At 36.9% G+C, this 13,538-nt stretch overlaps 1 protein-coding gene across 12 annotated transcripts in view; it reads right to left on the bottom strand.

Annotated features, from left to right (window-relative positions):
• Sick (sickie) overlaps nucleotides 1–13,538 on the bottom strand; it is a 185,294-nt gene that overhangs the window by 103,689 nt on the left and 68,067 nt on the right. For 2 of the 12 annotated variants that reach the window (XM_064034574.1, XM_064034575.1), the window contains exon 1: nucleotides 1,400–1,498. The exons of the other annotated variants lie outside the window; for them this stretch is intronic. In XM_064034574.1, coding sequence (XP_063890644.1) covers nucleotides 1,400–1,483 — 84 coding nt within the window. In that variant the 5' untranslated portion in view covers nucleotides 1,484–1,498. Of the gene's footprint in view, nucleotides 1–1,399; nucleotides 1,499–13,538 lie in introns of those variants that run through there. 12 annotated transcript variants of the gene reach the window in all.

The following is a 13,538-nucleotide window of genomic DNA, read 5'->3' as shown; positions in this document are numbered from 1 at the left end:
TGTGAGTGATGGGAAGACGACTTGCGTGGGATGGGATTGAAAAATGAGTGAGACGTTCTTTCACATTTGTAGAAGTATCAGACGATGGATAGATTTATTTGTCTTTTAGAATTATCTGAAACGCATTTTATTGTGGCTGTCTGAAAACATTAATGCTGTATATATACTACATGATTTTTCTAACATACATGATTTTTTTAACTGCCTCGTTGGTCTAGCTGTCGCAAGTGCGGCTGCTGAGCACGAGGTCTCGGGTTCGATTCCCGAGTCGGGCCGAAATCGCTTTGTGGGTTTTAGAAGACTTTCACAAAGCAGCCCGGAGCCTGGAAGCTGGTGATTGATACACCCGTGCATCGGAGAGCACGTAAATGTCGGTCCTGCGCCTGATCTCTCTCCGGTCGTGTCGGATTACCGTCCCATCGGGCTATGAGAGTTAAGGAATAGTGAGTGCACCTGTGTCTGCGCAAATGCTCGTGCACTATAATATGTCCTGCGTAATTGGCTAATCTCCTTACATGAGAACAGCCGCCGTAGCCGATAATCGGCTAGGAGGACACACACACACACACACACACACACACATGATTTTTGAATGAATCTGAAGATTGAAAACCGACCACAATTTTTCTTGCATCAAAATAAAGGTTGTTATAAGAAATGGAAATTATTTATCAGGTCGCGTGACGTCGCGTATTTTTCATTGAAAATCCTATCAGCGGGTTACTTTCTTTTATAACGATGATGGTTTAAAGGCATCCTTCACTGTTAGACAAAAGAACGAAACGAGGTCAGGATCGAGCACAGTTTCTTAGGAGTTATTCAGTAAATACTGGCTGTTAGTATAATAAGCGCTTTGTTATTTAATTAGCGAGTTAAACGTAATGCTAGCGTTCTCACGATATTCAACATAATAACTACCTAAGTATATGTATTTGTAGAAGTAATGTATTGGAAACAGTTTTTTTAAATAGAGATTTCCATGTACCCAATACGTAACGTAGAAATAAATGACTATTCTATTATTTCCTAAAAGAGCAAATTGTACATCTTAATACTTATTTATTTACGTAAACAATGCTGCAAGATATAATGACAGAACTCAGTATGTAAGAATGATGAATAACCCAAGAAGAATATTAATGAGAAATTATTAATGAGAATTAAATTCAATAAGATGAGATTTATAAAAGACAAAAATCCCTTAGATTGTAAAGACATTACATAGTATTTAATCACAGTACCTAATCTAACACATAACACCTCACCACGCAAGTTCATTGAACTATCTCATCCATAAATCTAGTGCAAGCTCATAAATCAGTGTTAATAGTTACGTTAAGACACACTGGCTTCCAGCTAATTAGTCATTAGTTGATTAAGTCTAGATCTACATAGTTACCTGCACAATAGACCGGGTCTGCCGCGTGACGTCATCGGTAGAGCCCTGGATAGACCGAGGAGCTCTTATACACGTCGGTATCATGATGTCAAAACTTTATTTTTATAATAAACAGTTTATAGAAGAAGTTTTTCGTCCACTTGCACATTTTATTTGGTTTTAAAACTTGTGATTTTTATAACTGGAATGCAGTATTTTGGTGAAAATGGTGATAGTGAAGTGTGTTTTGAGATTTCTGGGCAACAGTTCTAAACGAATGACGAACGTCAGTAATGTGGTCCTAAAGGAAGGCTTCTCCATGAAATATTAAATTGTCATCTAGGTTGTATGTCTCCTTTCCATGCCGTTAAAGGATGCTAAAGTCATGTATGCAAATCTCCTTTGACCAGGCTGCTTTTCTCATACTTTTGTAAACTGGACACAGTCGCGGTTGCTTAGTGAGTTATGGTTCATGAATGAATGGATACTACGCGGCACTGCGATAAAGTTCTGGGAATATTTACTCTGCGGACGGCGCCGTGTCGCCCACGCTCGATTCTACGCGCCGCACATAGGGGTATTTTGCATTTTTAGCCGGGCGAAACTATTAGTACGGGTTTTTTTGCTGTAAAGTAGATAGGACTTACTAATATTTACAGAAAACCATTGAGAAGGCCTTAATTCAAAAGTAAGTATTATGGGCTGATACAATGATAAAATAAAGGAATATTCATGATTTGGAGAAGGTTTTATTGACTAACAAATTAGATAAAAATCATATTGAACAGGTATTCTCTACTTAAATGTTTGTAGTTAGAGCTCCCTGGTATGCCTAAAACAATAAATAAGCGTATTAAAAAGAAAACATTTAATAATTTGCTTGAAAATAATGGTTAATTGCTTTTAGTTTACACCAGCAGTAACATCTAAGTTCTGTCAAAAGTAGCAAAAAGTAGCACCTAATGTGTGTAATATCTATCATCTGACAGTGTTTGTAATACGTTACAACAGAAATCATTAGCCGGAAGCACTCGGAAGATAACTATATTCACCGTGGAAAGTACAATTCATTAAAAAACGGTTCAAACATTTTGAACTTTAAGAATTGATTTTGAACCTTAAAAAATACACGTGAACATTATTAAATCCTAACAAATAAAACTGTTCTTATCTGTATTATGATAATCCATAGTAGTTTTGGTTAAATAGCTCACAATAAAAAAGTTCTGAGGTTTCAAACACGATACGTTTTTAATGTAGTCAGAAACTGACGCGAGTGCATGTCACAATGATCAAGTTCCGAGAGATTTGTGGCTGGATGACGTGGGAGTAGGAACCTGAAAATGGTCGGATTTTGTTCAGTAGTTACCTGGCTTTCTAACAAGCATAAAATTTTTCAAAGTGAAGTTTGTTTTTCTAGTTTCGCCCGGCTAGAAATGCAAAATACCCCTATGTGCGCCGACTACACTAGGTCAGCGCTCGAACGCTCAAATACTACTTACTAGAACCAAAATACCTATTACTCAACGTCTCAACACAAATTTCTCTCCACTCTCATCAGGCTCAACAGAAATTAGAAAACGTATTTTCACCTATAAATCTCTTCACTTTGTAAACAAAGGCACTGTAATATTTATTACTCTACAAATAAGCTTTGTATCGACAATGAAGAAATTAGACTGACGTGTTTGGGATATAGAGAGTATTCTGGCACGGAGTAGTGGAAAACCGCTGAATAATTTTCCTCGCTGTTCATATTATAACCGGATTATGAGTAGGATTAAGATGTGAGAGGCTTTTAGCTGTAATATAACAATAGCTGAGAGAGATAACACGATGAATAATATTAACAACTATAAACATTTTCACATCTCAGATCTATATCGTCATTGTAGGTGTGGTGTATCTCAGTGTTTTCTCTGACTTGATTTATGTAAATATAATACTATAGTTTGGTATAATAATTAACACTGATGCTAAACCTCTGCCTTTCCTTTGAATAAAATTACCTCTCTCGTTAAAGTGGTACATACACTTGCTGTAATGAAAAGTAGGGTAACTGACATCATTCGAAACCGCTGCGTCCACGCCAAGAGCTTTCTTCACGTAGCACTAATAACTATCGCGTTAAGCCTGCCCATTACAATGGTCCAGGATTAGTTATACAATGTTGGCCCATTGCCCACTAGTACTGGAACAGCCCGTTGACTCTTAATACTACGAAATAATAGACCATTGACACACTGATTATTATATTTCTAAGAAGCTAGCAACAAGATCTTCTAGATTTTCTACTAACACTTCATAACGTCATGGCTGTTATACTCAGAGTTAAAGAGCAGATTTGTGTCGTCATAGACAGTTCACCTGCATTTACCTAGTTCTACGTAAAAAAATTGGGCTCAAGCCTTTGCCAACGATTGGGCTCAATATCAGACCCTGGACTGTAATATGAAATCCCACGTGGAATGATGAAAATAGAACCACTAAATCAAAAAGCAGACCTCTAAAATAGAGGTTCAATCATTATTTTATTCAGCAACGAAAAAAATATGCAAATCATTAGAAGCCTTCAACTAGAGATACAAGATACACGTTCGATTTAACGATAAGCATCATCGACAAATGAAGTGTCGATCAACTCGAGTTTAAATACATGTTACCGCGAAGCCCCACTCTGTGTAATACGACTAGTGTAGGCGCCTGCGCCTCTCGACAATTACATCGAAATAATACAGAGTTGCACACGCTTAGGGCTGCCCTCCGTCCGAGTTTTCCCGGATTTGTCCTAGCTTGGAGGCCGTCCGGGGGCCGTCCGGGCGGCCTTCAAGAATTGTCCGGAGGAAGCTTTGCATGTAAGGAAGCACCTCATTGAATTTAAGTATGTGGTAGAAGTAAATGGATAAAAAATTAGGTCTTGTTTTGTGTAAAAAAAATCGCACTCGTCCGGAGAATAAATGCGATTTACGCCAAATGTCCGGGTTTTTTAAATGTTTGTCCGGGTTTGGCGAAATTCGAGATGGCAGCCCTACACACGCTTGAAACAATGACAGAACCATTCAGTGGGTGGCCTAGTTAATATTTATTTATGTATTACTTTTGTCTTTATGCACTTTACAGCCTCATGGTACAACTATTATTCAAAATGCTACAAGATTGTCTGTAACTATAATTTAAATAACGTTGAAAGCCAGCGCTCTAAACTCTATATAGGAACGTGTTTATTACTAATACTTTCTTTGTCATTTTTTATTTTTTTTTTTATATTTGACCACGTACGTAACCACATAATATATTAACCACTATATTAACGTATTTAATATAATGTGATTAGGTACGACACACCCCGTATAAGAAAGTACATAATGGGTGTACATAATGGGATTATATATGGGGAGTACATAATGGAGGAAGTACACAAGGGGAGTACATAAGGTGAGTACACAATGAAGTACACAGGAAGTATATAAGGGGAGTACATAATACCGTATATAAGGAAGTACATAAGAGGAGTATATAAGGAATTAAATATAACTGATAAGTAGGGAAGGGATTCACTAGTAACTCAAAAACTATTGATAGGTTAATTTTTAAATAAGCTCCAAGCTCATAAGCTCAAAAAGACTTTTCAAATGATATATGACTCACTAGAGGGAAAGTAAACCAACATCCAAACATTTCGCCTATTCTCCTTTATAAGAGCAATTAGCTTATTGTATTATATTTGCTTACTGATTATTGTATCACCAGTAAAGAATTAAGGGCACAATAACAGTCTTCGCCACTGTAAAAATATGTTAAAAACTTTGACGCCAACTACGAGTATAAAATTATTTATTGCTCATTCAAACGCCTTTACTCAATGGTGAAACTGTCGGTACTTTTGTGTATCACAGTTATAAGAATTAACATATTGATATGATATTCTCAGCAGGCAATAAAGCCACAATAAAGAACATTGAGCTCAAATTGAAGTTATTAATACATAATCAGGTGTTTGTCCCTATTTAGTAATTTGTGAAGCTAAGATTGGTACTCCCACGGATCGGATATCTGCCTACGTGCTACAGAAAAGGTCATGCAATCGCTTATGCTATTAATTTTCGAGTGGGTTTGTGCAAAATAGCTAAGATTAATCTGTCTATTGTCTAAAAAATAAATGCAGTTTTAATTAATTGAAAATTGTATTGTTCTTCTAACAAGATTCTGTCGTTAATTAGCGTCTATAATGAACACACACAACAGCTGCGCGCAATTAGCGAGTAATATCAAGGAAAGCGTCAGAGGAAATGGGATACACTTCATCTTTCACACCTCTTTGAAAATCGCCAAACCTACCATGATTAGCGCGGTGACGAAGAGGTACTATTACGATAAAAGACAGAATAACAATACGTGAGTTCAAAGAAGATATCTCCAATGGAAATTGGGTATTTACCGATGTAGTAAAATAAGTTGTGAACCATAAAGGCCGATGATAAAGCATAATAAACATTCAAAGGCTGTAAAACTGAGAGATACAAAGGGGTATAAAACTTAAAGAAGCATTGACGCCATCTTTTACCGTTAATAAATATCTCTTATTTATGTTTTACAATGTAATATGGTATCGTTTAGATCGTTTAAAACTTGCGTAAGCTCGTGTAAAGATCATAAAAGGACAGGGACGGATTCAGATAATGCAACCGTACAAATACAATATGCGATTCTTTACGCATTGTTTCAAGGATACCGTAATCAATGTTTGGTACTTGGGTGACCATATCCTGAATTTAGTCATGTAGGTACATACAACATAAAAAGGCCGCAAAAGTTTATATTTCAAAAGCAGTAGCAAACTTTAGTTCTTATATTAACCGACTTATTTATCATATTCTTTTCCAAGATTTGAGCACACAATCCGACCCTGAAGCAAGAAAACGTTAGCACTGCGGGCGGCGTCGCTGCAGCTCAGCCCAGCGTCCGCATCCCATCCGCGTGTTTATTTACACGCTTGTCAAAAGTTCGACACACGCTGCCGTATTTATAACCATGCGGAAGGTGCGCCCGGAGCAACGAACTTCTGTGACATAATCATAAAACACGAACGTTTACACCAACCAACAATATGAGACAACGTCCATTAAAAGAGTTGTGGACTACCGCAATAAGCTATGGCTATTTTGGCATGAACCAAGCTATTCTTGCTCTAGATCCGCATTTGTTTAATTTGAACTTAACTTAGACCTGGACACGAATGCCTTGAATGGTTCAGTCCTTAATGTGTGGGCAAGCCAAAGATCGTTCCGTATCACCATTGTTTTGCGAAATCGGACATCTAAAAGGCATCGATCGTTTCCGAATTTGGATCGTTCCGTTATAGGATCCGGTGTTTGATAAAACGATGTATCGGCCTTGCTCGTATTTGGGGCACAGATGTGCGGTCTCTGCCCCATTGTGACGTGGGCGAGTGCATTCGATTTGTTACGACGACGATGCTCGTCAAGTGTGTACTCGCCTTTATATCGACTTACAAACAATAAGGCACGGCTCGCAATTCCGTTGTATCTATTTTCTAGTGCGCGCAGATATGAATGTCTATTGTCTATGCAAGATTAGATTACATAGGCCGTCGGCGCCATCAAAGATTTGCTGACATTGATACAGTTCCACATCAAACACGTCATAAAGTGCGAAATAGAATAGGTGTGAATACGATATCATTGCGAATTGCTTTATAAATATTTATCAGCTTCTGCAAAAATTACAAGTTTATGTAAACACAGATAAATCAGTATCGTTGACCTATATACATATTAATGGTGTGCCAAAAGTTTGTGTGCTCTTTACGTTAATTTAAATAAAGTGTAGGTGTTGTAACAGACGCCTAACGTAAGCCTGAGTCATAGCTTTTGTTTTCATTTACCGACGATAGCTGAGAAAATTACTGACGAACAGTGAAGTAGTCGGAAAAAATATTTTTGAAGTTCTCCAGTCATTAGGAACCGTTTTGAAACATCCGGGCGTCCGTCCGTCCGGTTTCGAGACTTATTATTTTTGTTTAATTTTTACGGACTTTTTTCTTAGAAGACGTGTCTACTAATTTTCAAATAGAATGACTTTCATGATATGCTTGGTATAATGAGGATCTCCTGCATGTTTCGTTTTGAAATCCTTAATCTAGACTTAAGCATACTGAAATATTTATTCGTAAATATTGCAGTACGTATCTATTTCTGGCCCCTTATAAACCTCAATGAAAACTTAAACGAGACTAACACGAGATGCATAAATCAGTCAAAGCCAGCTGGTCTAAAATAAGCAATCTAAATATAAATGATTCGCAAATAAAAGTATTGAGGCTTCATGAACTCATTCAGTTCGATTTCATGCAATTCGTCGAATCTTATAAATAGTAGCGATGTCAGATGTAAACACATGGGTCATTGCGTAGGATACATGAATAATTATTTTTTATGTTTTCCTGATTTCGTTCACGGGTGATTGAGCAAACTAGCTAATTATTTCGCTATACAATGTCTCAAAGGAAACAAGTACAAACTCCTATTGTTACGATAGAGGTGCGGCGATCAATGCTACAACACGAAACAATAAAGTTATATTATCTAATTATCTAACCAGTATTTCATTGCCAAATACGGTTGCAACTAAAAAAGGTATTATGTTTCCTAAAATAAAGTGTGGTTTATTGCCTACAGTTATGGTCAAAGCGGATACGGTTGGATAAGATCTGGCTCTGTACAAACATATGGAGTAAAATAAAAACGTTTAGTTGATGAACCCACATCACTTACGTGTCGAGGATCAAAGTCCGAACCGAAAATTTAAACCTCATTATGTATGTCCCATAAATTCGATCCAGTTCCACAAATAGTCTCGTTTCTCGTAAATATAAGAAGTCAAACTACTGTTTATTCGGCATACACCCGACACCAAACAAACACTAGAGTTATCAGATTTCTATAAACGAAAGACGGAAGAGGTTTTCGGTATGGTAAAGATATTCCATTCCTGGCTTCTCAAGATGTTCCTAAGTGAAGACAAGGAGTAATAAGCAGATTGTCACGTAGATAATACATAAGTACCATTATTTCATTATCCTCATGGTTAATGAGTTTTTAATGTCCATCCGTTGGTTGAGATACAGCTACTGTCATTAAACATGTACTTAATTGGACTCGTTAGCCGGTTCAATTGATACCATAGATCAATTTTCACACTTCGCTCAATGTGACTTTCAGTGGTCCTGAATCTGGCATTCTGTTTCATTGAAATTAATTACCTTCTCAAATTTATTGGGAAGTTATTCATTTAACTGCAACTAACTAACAAAATGCAAGTTGATTTGCATAGCATAAGCAATCATGATAACTTGTCTGATAACACAGCCTATTTTAATTATCGAGATTATATCACTAAAAGGTATAATGAACATCAAAGTTATTCCTGTGTAGCTTTACAATAGCTCCACTAAATTAGAAAGTGATGCAACAGAAATAACACAATTTGCTTTAATTAACCACTTGTTAGTGTTGTTGAAACTCAATGAACAATAGCTACCGACACAGTTGAATGAATCGATCAATGGGAACGGCGCTATATTGAGAATTCGAGATGTACATTAGTAAATCCTTAATGCAGTGAGTGTTCTTGATAAAATCCATTTGCTGAAGCAAAAAGCTTAAACACGACCATGCAATAAATCTTTCTTACTGCACTCACAATCTACATTTGCAATTTATCGAAACGAGAGACGATACGGAATGTTTGTACTGAAATTGAACTTTGCAAGTTTTGGCCAAGGCCAGAAGTCTTGCACACCTTTCTTAAAAGCGGTACGTGAAAGAATTAAGGAGATGAGAACAAAAATATATTTGTGTTGTTTTACGAACTGCGCCCAGGGGTTTCTACTCAACCCTTTTACAAAAATTATGGTAATTTAATGTTGCCCAGGAATCCAAACACAAGTTTCAAAGCAAACACTTGGTCTTATAATCATAGGAGCGTAACAAACTGTCTGCGAAGTGCTGGACAGATTTAGCCGTTTGCGAGGGAACCCTTCGCGCGAAACAGTGTTGTGACATCGCGCACGCGCGTGCCCTCGCGCGCGTGTTCCGAACGCGCGCGCGCTTGTGACTAACCCGGTGTTGCCCGGCCCAGCTTAGCCGAAAGCGATACACACGAAAGCTCTCGACCGTTAGAGAGGGACAGTGAGAATAGCCTAAAAGCACGTCCCGTTGTCACACAAAGGAAAATTAGAAACAAATCTGTTGATACTCAAAATAATTTAGAGGTGTTGATATAAAAGTAAAAGCTTGGCAGGCGCGCAAGTATTGCTTTAGTGATGTGTGATTGAATCCGCTAGTTTGAAATATTGAGTGTGTACAATCAACATTTTGATCGTTCAATAAAGTTACGACAACTTCAAGGCAATAAAGAAATCAGATACTATCAGAACTACGAAAGGACTCATTCAGCCAGTCTAGACAGTACAGTCGGATACAATCACATTTCGCAAGGCTCACGGTCCAGCATACAATGAACCGAGATTTCAAACTTAACTAGTAGGTACAAACGTGCCCGATTGACTATTCTCTTGCGCACCTTTCCTTGACTCTCTACACCCTCGACCTGTCACCAAAGTTACATCCAACTAAAAAAAACTGGCTTTTGTTGTCGGCCAGTGAGATCCCACGTCCGGGAAACCAACACTTGACCTACCGACGTATTTAGATCTTTTGTATTCGGGATAAAGGGAAGCGTGACTTATCCTATTTGGGATACAGAAAAAAACCTATGAATAAAGACTTCGTTATTATCATAAATTGTGTGACATTTTTTTATTTTTTGATCACCAGCTTCTTGACTTCTAATGAATTGATATAAATAAAATTCTCTTTAATTTTATGTGGGCGTGTGTGGTCTTTATCGATATTTAAAGGCGAACGTTTGTATCAATTAAGACATTTTCATAAACAGTCTTAATCAAGCATTATTTCTTAATAAGGTAAAACAATGCCAATAAAGATTTTTTTAAAATTAAAAACATGTAGTTAGTGGTGGCTTAATCTCTATTTACGAAAGAGTTTTAATACCTCGCACTGTCACAATAAACCAAAGTAACTTTTAAATAAATATGGAGATTCACTTGTTTATGCGTTCCAGTTTCCAAACATCCCACTGACGGTAAATTACAGGTTGCCCGAGGATGGACAATTATCTAAATAAATCGATTCATATAAGTAATTGCTATTGCTGTAATACTGTTTGTATCTGTGTCCCAATTCTTGCAGAAGCCACAGGGCTCACAGGTGGGTCGCGGAAATGCCGGTGCATTAGACGCTATATATATTTTCGTACGATTTGGTCTCGCCACTAACGCCCGCCTCCGCCCCACATCAATGAATGTTGTGCTCAACTACTTCTTCGTCCGCCCTACGTTGGTATACTGCGATGATGTTGTCTTGATACTAGGTTTTTTCAATAATAATATTAAGCTGAAGATTTATATTTAGAAGAATAACATTCTATAAACTGAATGAAGCAAAATAAGATTTAAATAGATAAGTCGTCGGATATTTTCTTTTGTAAGTAAGAAACAATCAAAAAACCATTTCGATTTTTTTGTGTAAAATTGTATTTATTAGTTTTTTATGAATTTAGTTCGGAGTTTGATACCATTTCCTTAATATGAATAGGGTAAATACCAACTAAACTTGTTTTGCATTACATGTGAAATTCAAACCGCAAAACAATAAAATCTTCAAGTATCAAAGTGGTTCGCGCGAACTACAGCCACAAATATAAATAGGTGGTCTTATTTTCTTATTTACGACTGTTTCAGTCTTAAACGTGCAACTTTTTATGATAAATTCAGCTTTATTAGCGTCGCTGGTACTTGCGAGTCGGCGATGCAACTCCCGTCAGAAACTAGGTTTATGTGTGGTATATTTGTATTTATCACGTTTAATGACGCTTTCTTCATACAGACTATGCGTACGCGACGGATTTATTGCGTAATATAAATTTATTACTGAACTGTGTAAGTAATACGATTAGTTCGTTTAAATATCATATGTTCTACATAGTATTTAATAGATGATTAATGAATGTGAATGTGGTTTTTAATGTCGATTAAGTTATGATTATGTATGCTAAGAAAGGCAAAATTTATTGTAAGCATATGATGATTAGTAAAATGAAATAGTTTTTGAAATGAGATATTCGATTTGGCTTGTGGCGTAGACATATTGCTGTAGCTAGACTTGAGAAAGCCGCATCAAAGCAAACTTATATGATATCTCTTTAGAAATGAATTTCATTCGAGCATTTTCTTCAATATACTTAATTACTTACTAACATCTTATATTAAACTTAATTTAAACATTCGTGGTCAAAACTTTGCTGTTGACTTTCAGTATTTTATAAAAATTGTTTGAGTCTCATTATAATCAAAATTAGAAAGGACTTATCATTTTTCATTGAACCACAATACTAGTAGGTACCAAAAAATGAGTAACCTACCTGCTATGCCAAACGAGATAATCGGATTACCGACGTACTCTAAAATTGCATCCCACATCACCATGTTCCCGAAATCAATTACCAGGAGCTCATAAACTTATAAAACATTTCATTGATCGACAAAAACCCACATAGTTCGCTTACTCATGCTGTCTGGGACTCATCCCGACGATATCAGACCGATCCAATATTTCAGAATAACCAAACAGTTCGTAGATAGTCTGGCGTGAGTCAGTTCGCTGACTCATGTCACCTCACCTCTCCTAGTCCTGAATTAACCACTACGCTACAAGAATATAACAGACGCGCTCTTCCCTACATTGTGTTGCACAACACGCTGCAAATAATTTATTGCACTAATAACAGTTTATTAGCACCTCGCTCAATATTATGACGTGTTTTCTAATTATGAGCACGGTAACTTTGATAAATGCGAGTTTAGTTAGGTAATCTGAAACTTCTTATTCAGTTTGAAACCTAGTAGAGGAGCTTGCGAGAATTTCGCAGCGGAAGGTAGTAGGTATTGCAGAGCACGTAGCCGTACAGTAATTGACTTGATTCCTGTAGCTCGTACGAACTAAATCGACTCGTTAGTAAACCGAGATGTTGCAAACACCGGCCATGATATGACTGCAAGAAACTGCACCATGTAGGTACATTGTATGCTGACTAATAGGTATGCAAGAGAAATAAGCACCGGCTGTATTTATTTACCTACTCATTTATCGAGATTAAAAAGCTTTTAATGTACCAACATTTATGCTCGCACACCACGGACCCTCCATTACATAAATTCACCAAAATGGAGCCCGCGAATACCAATTACGTTTTATGATATTTTTAACAATGCACATCCAGTGTTAATGTTGCGAATTTGCAGTTGCCCGTCATCTTTATATCGTTCTTTATTCGTCCCATTGTCGCCAAACCTACACAATGGTTCTGAATCTTTTCTTAGCGGGCGCTCCACTTCACAACTGGACTTAATTTATTTTTCATTTCATTCAATTTAGAGAGCAACAAAGGCCCTATATAATCGAGTTGCAGCAATCACAAAGCTATAAATCAAAATAATTCGGTGTGTTCGAAACAATTAAGCGCCTAAAAGGGAGAGGCGGGAAACACGAGCGAACGTATTTGTAGATACCACATTTTAATTAATTTAGTACACTCGAATATTTAAAAGGGCTTGTGAAAGCATATGTGCTCCTTTCTGCTGCTATAAAAGTTAATGAAAAACATTTGTTTAATTTCATTAAGATAATAAAAGCAATTAACTAGCTAATTTCAAAAGAAAATCCTTGAAAACTGTATTCAAACTTCGTTTCAGTTAGCAAAATTAATATCATCCGGCTGGCGCGTGTCTGATCTATATTTATTTAGTAGTCGCTCGCCGTTGATTGGTTACTTAGCTTCTTAGTAGTCTAATAATGTGTCATCAATATTAATTTAACATTACACAAACACTGTAGACACTAGAGATAAGCCATAATGTCCATCTGACATCGCTTTGATGGTCCGAAATTGATTACGATTTTGATTCAAAGCACGATACGCAACGGTAAGCCAATTAAGCCGGCGGCAAATCGTAATGAACCGTTAATGACACGCGCGACGAATACCAACAAATTATATG

This window comes from Helicoverpa armigera, chromosome 5 (assembly GCF_030705265.1).
Source record: "Helicoverpa armigera isolate CAAS_96S chromosome 5, ASM3070526v1, whole genome shotgun sequence".
In the NCBI taxonomy this organism is placed as follows: domain Eukaryota; kingdom Metazoa; phylum Arthropoda; class Insecta; order Lepidoptera; family Noctuidae; genus Helicoverpa; species Helicoverpa armigera.
Note: the sequence above shows the minus strand (reverse complement) of the source record. Positions and strands in the feature narration are given on the sequence as shown.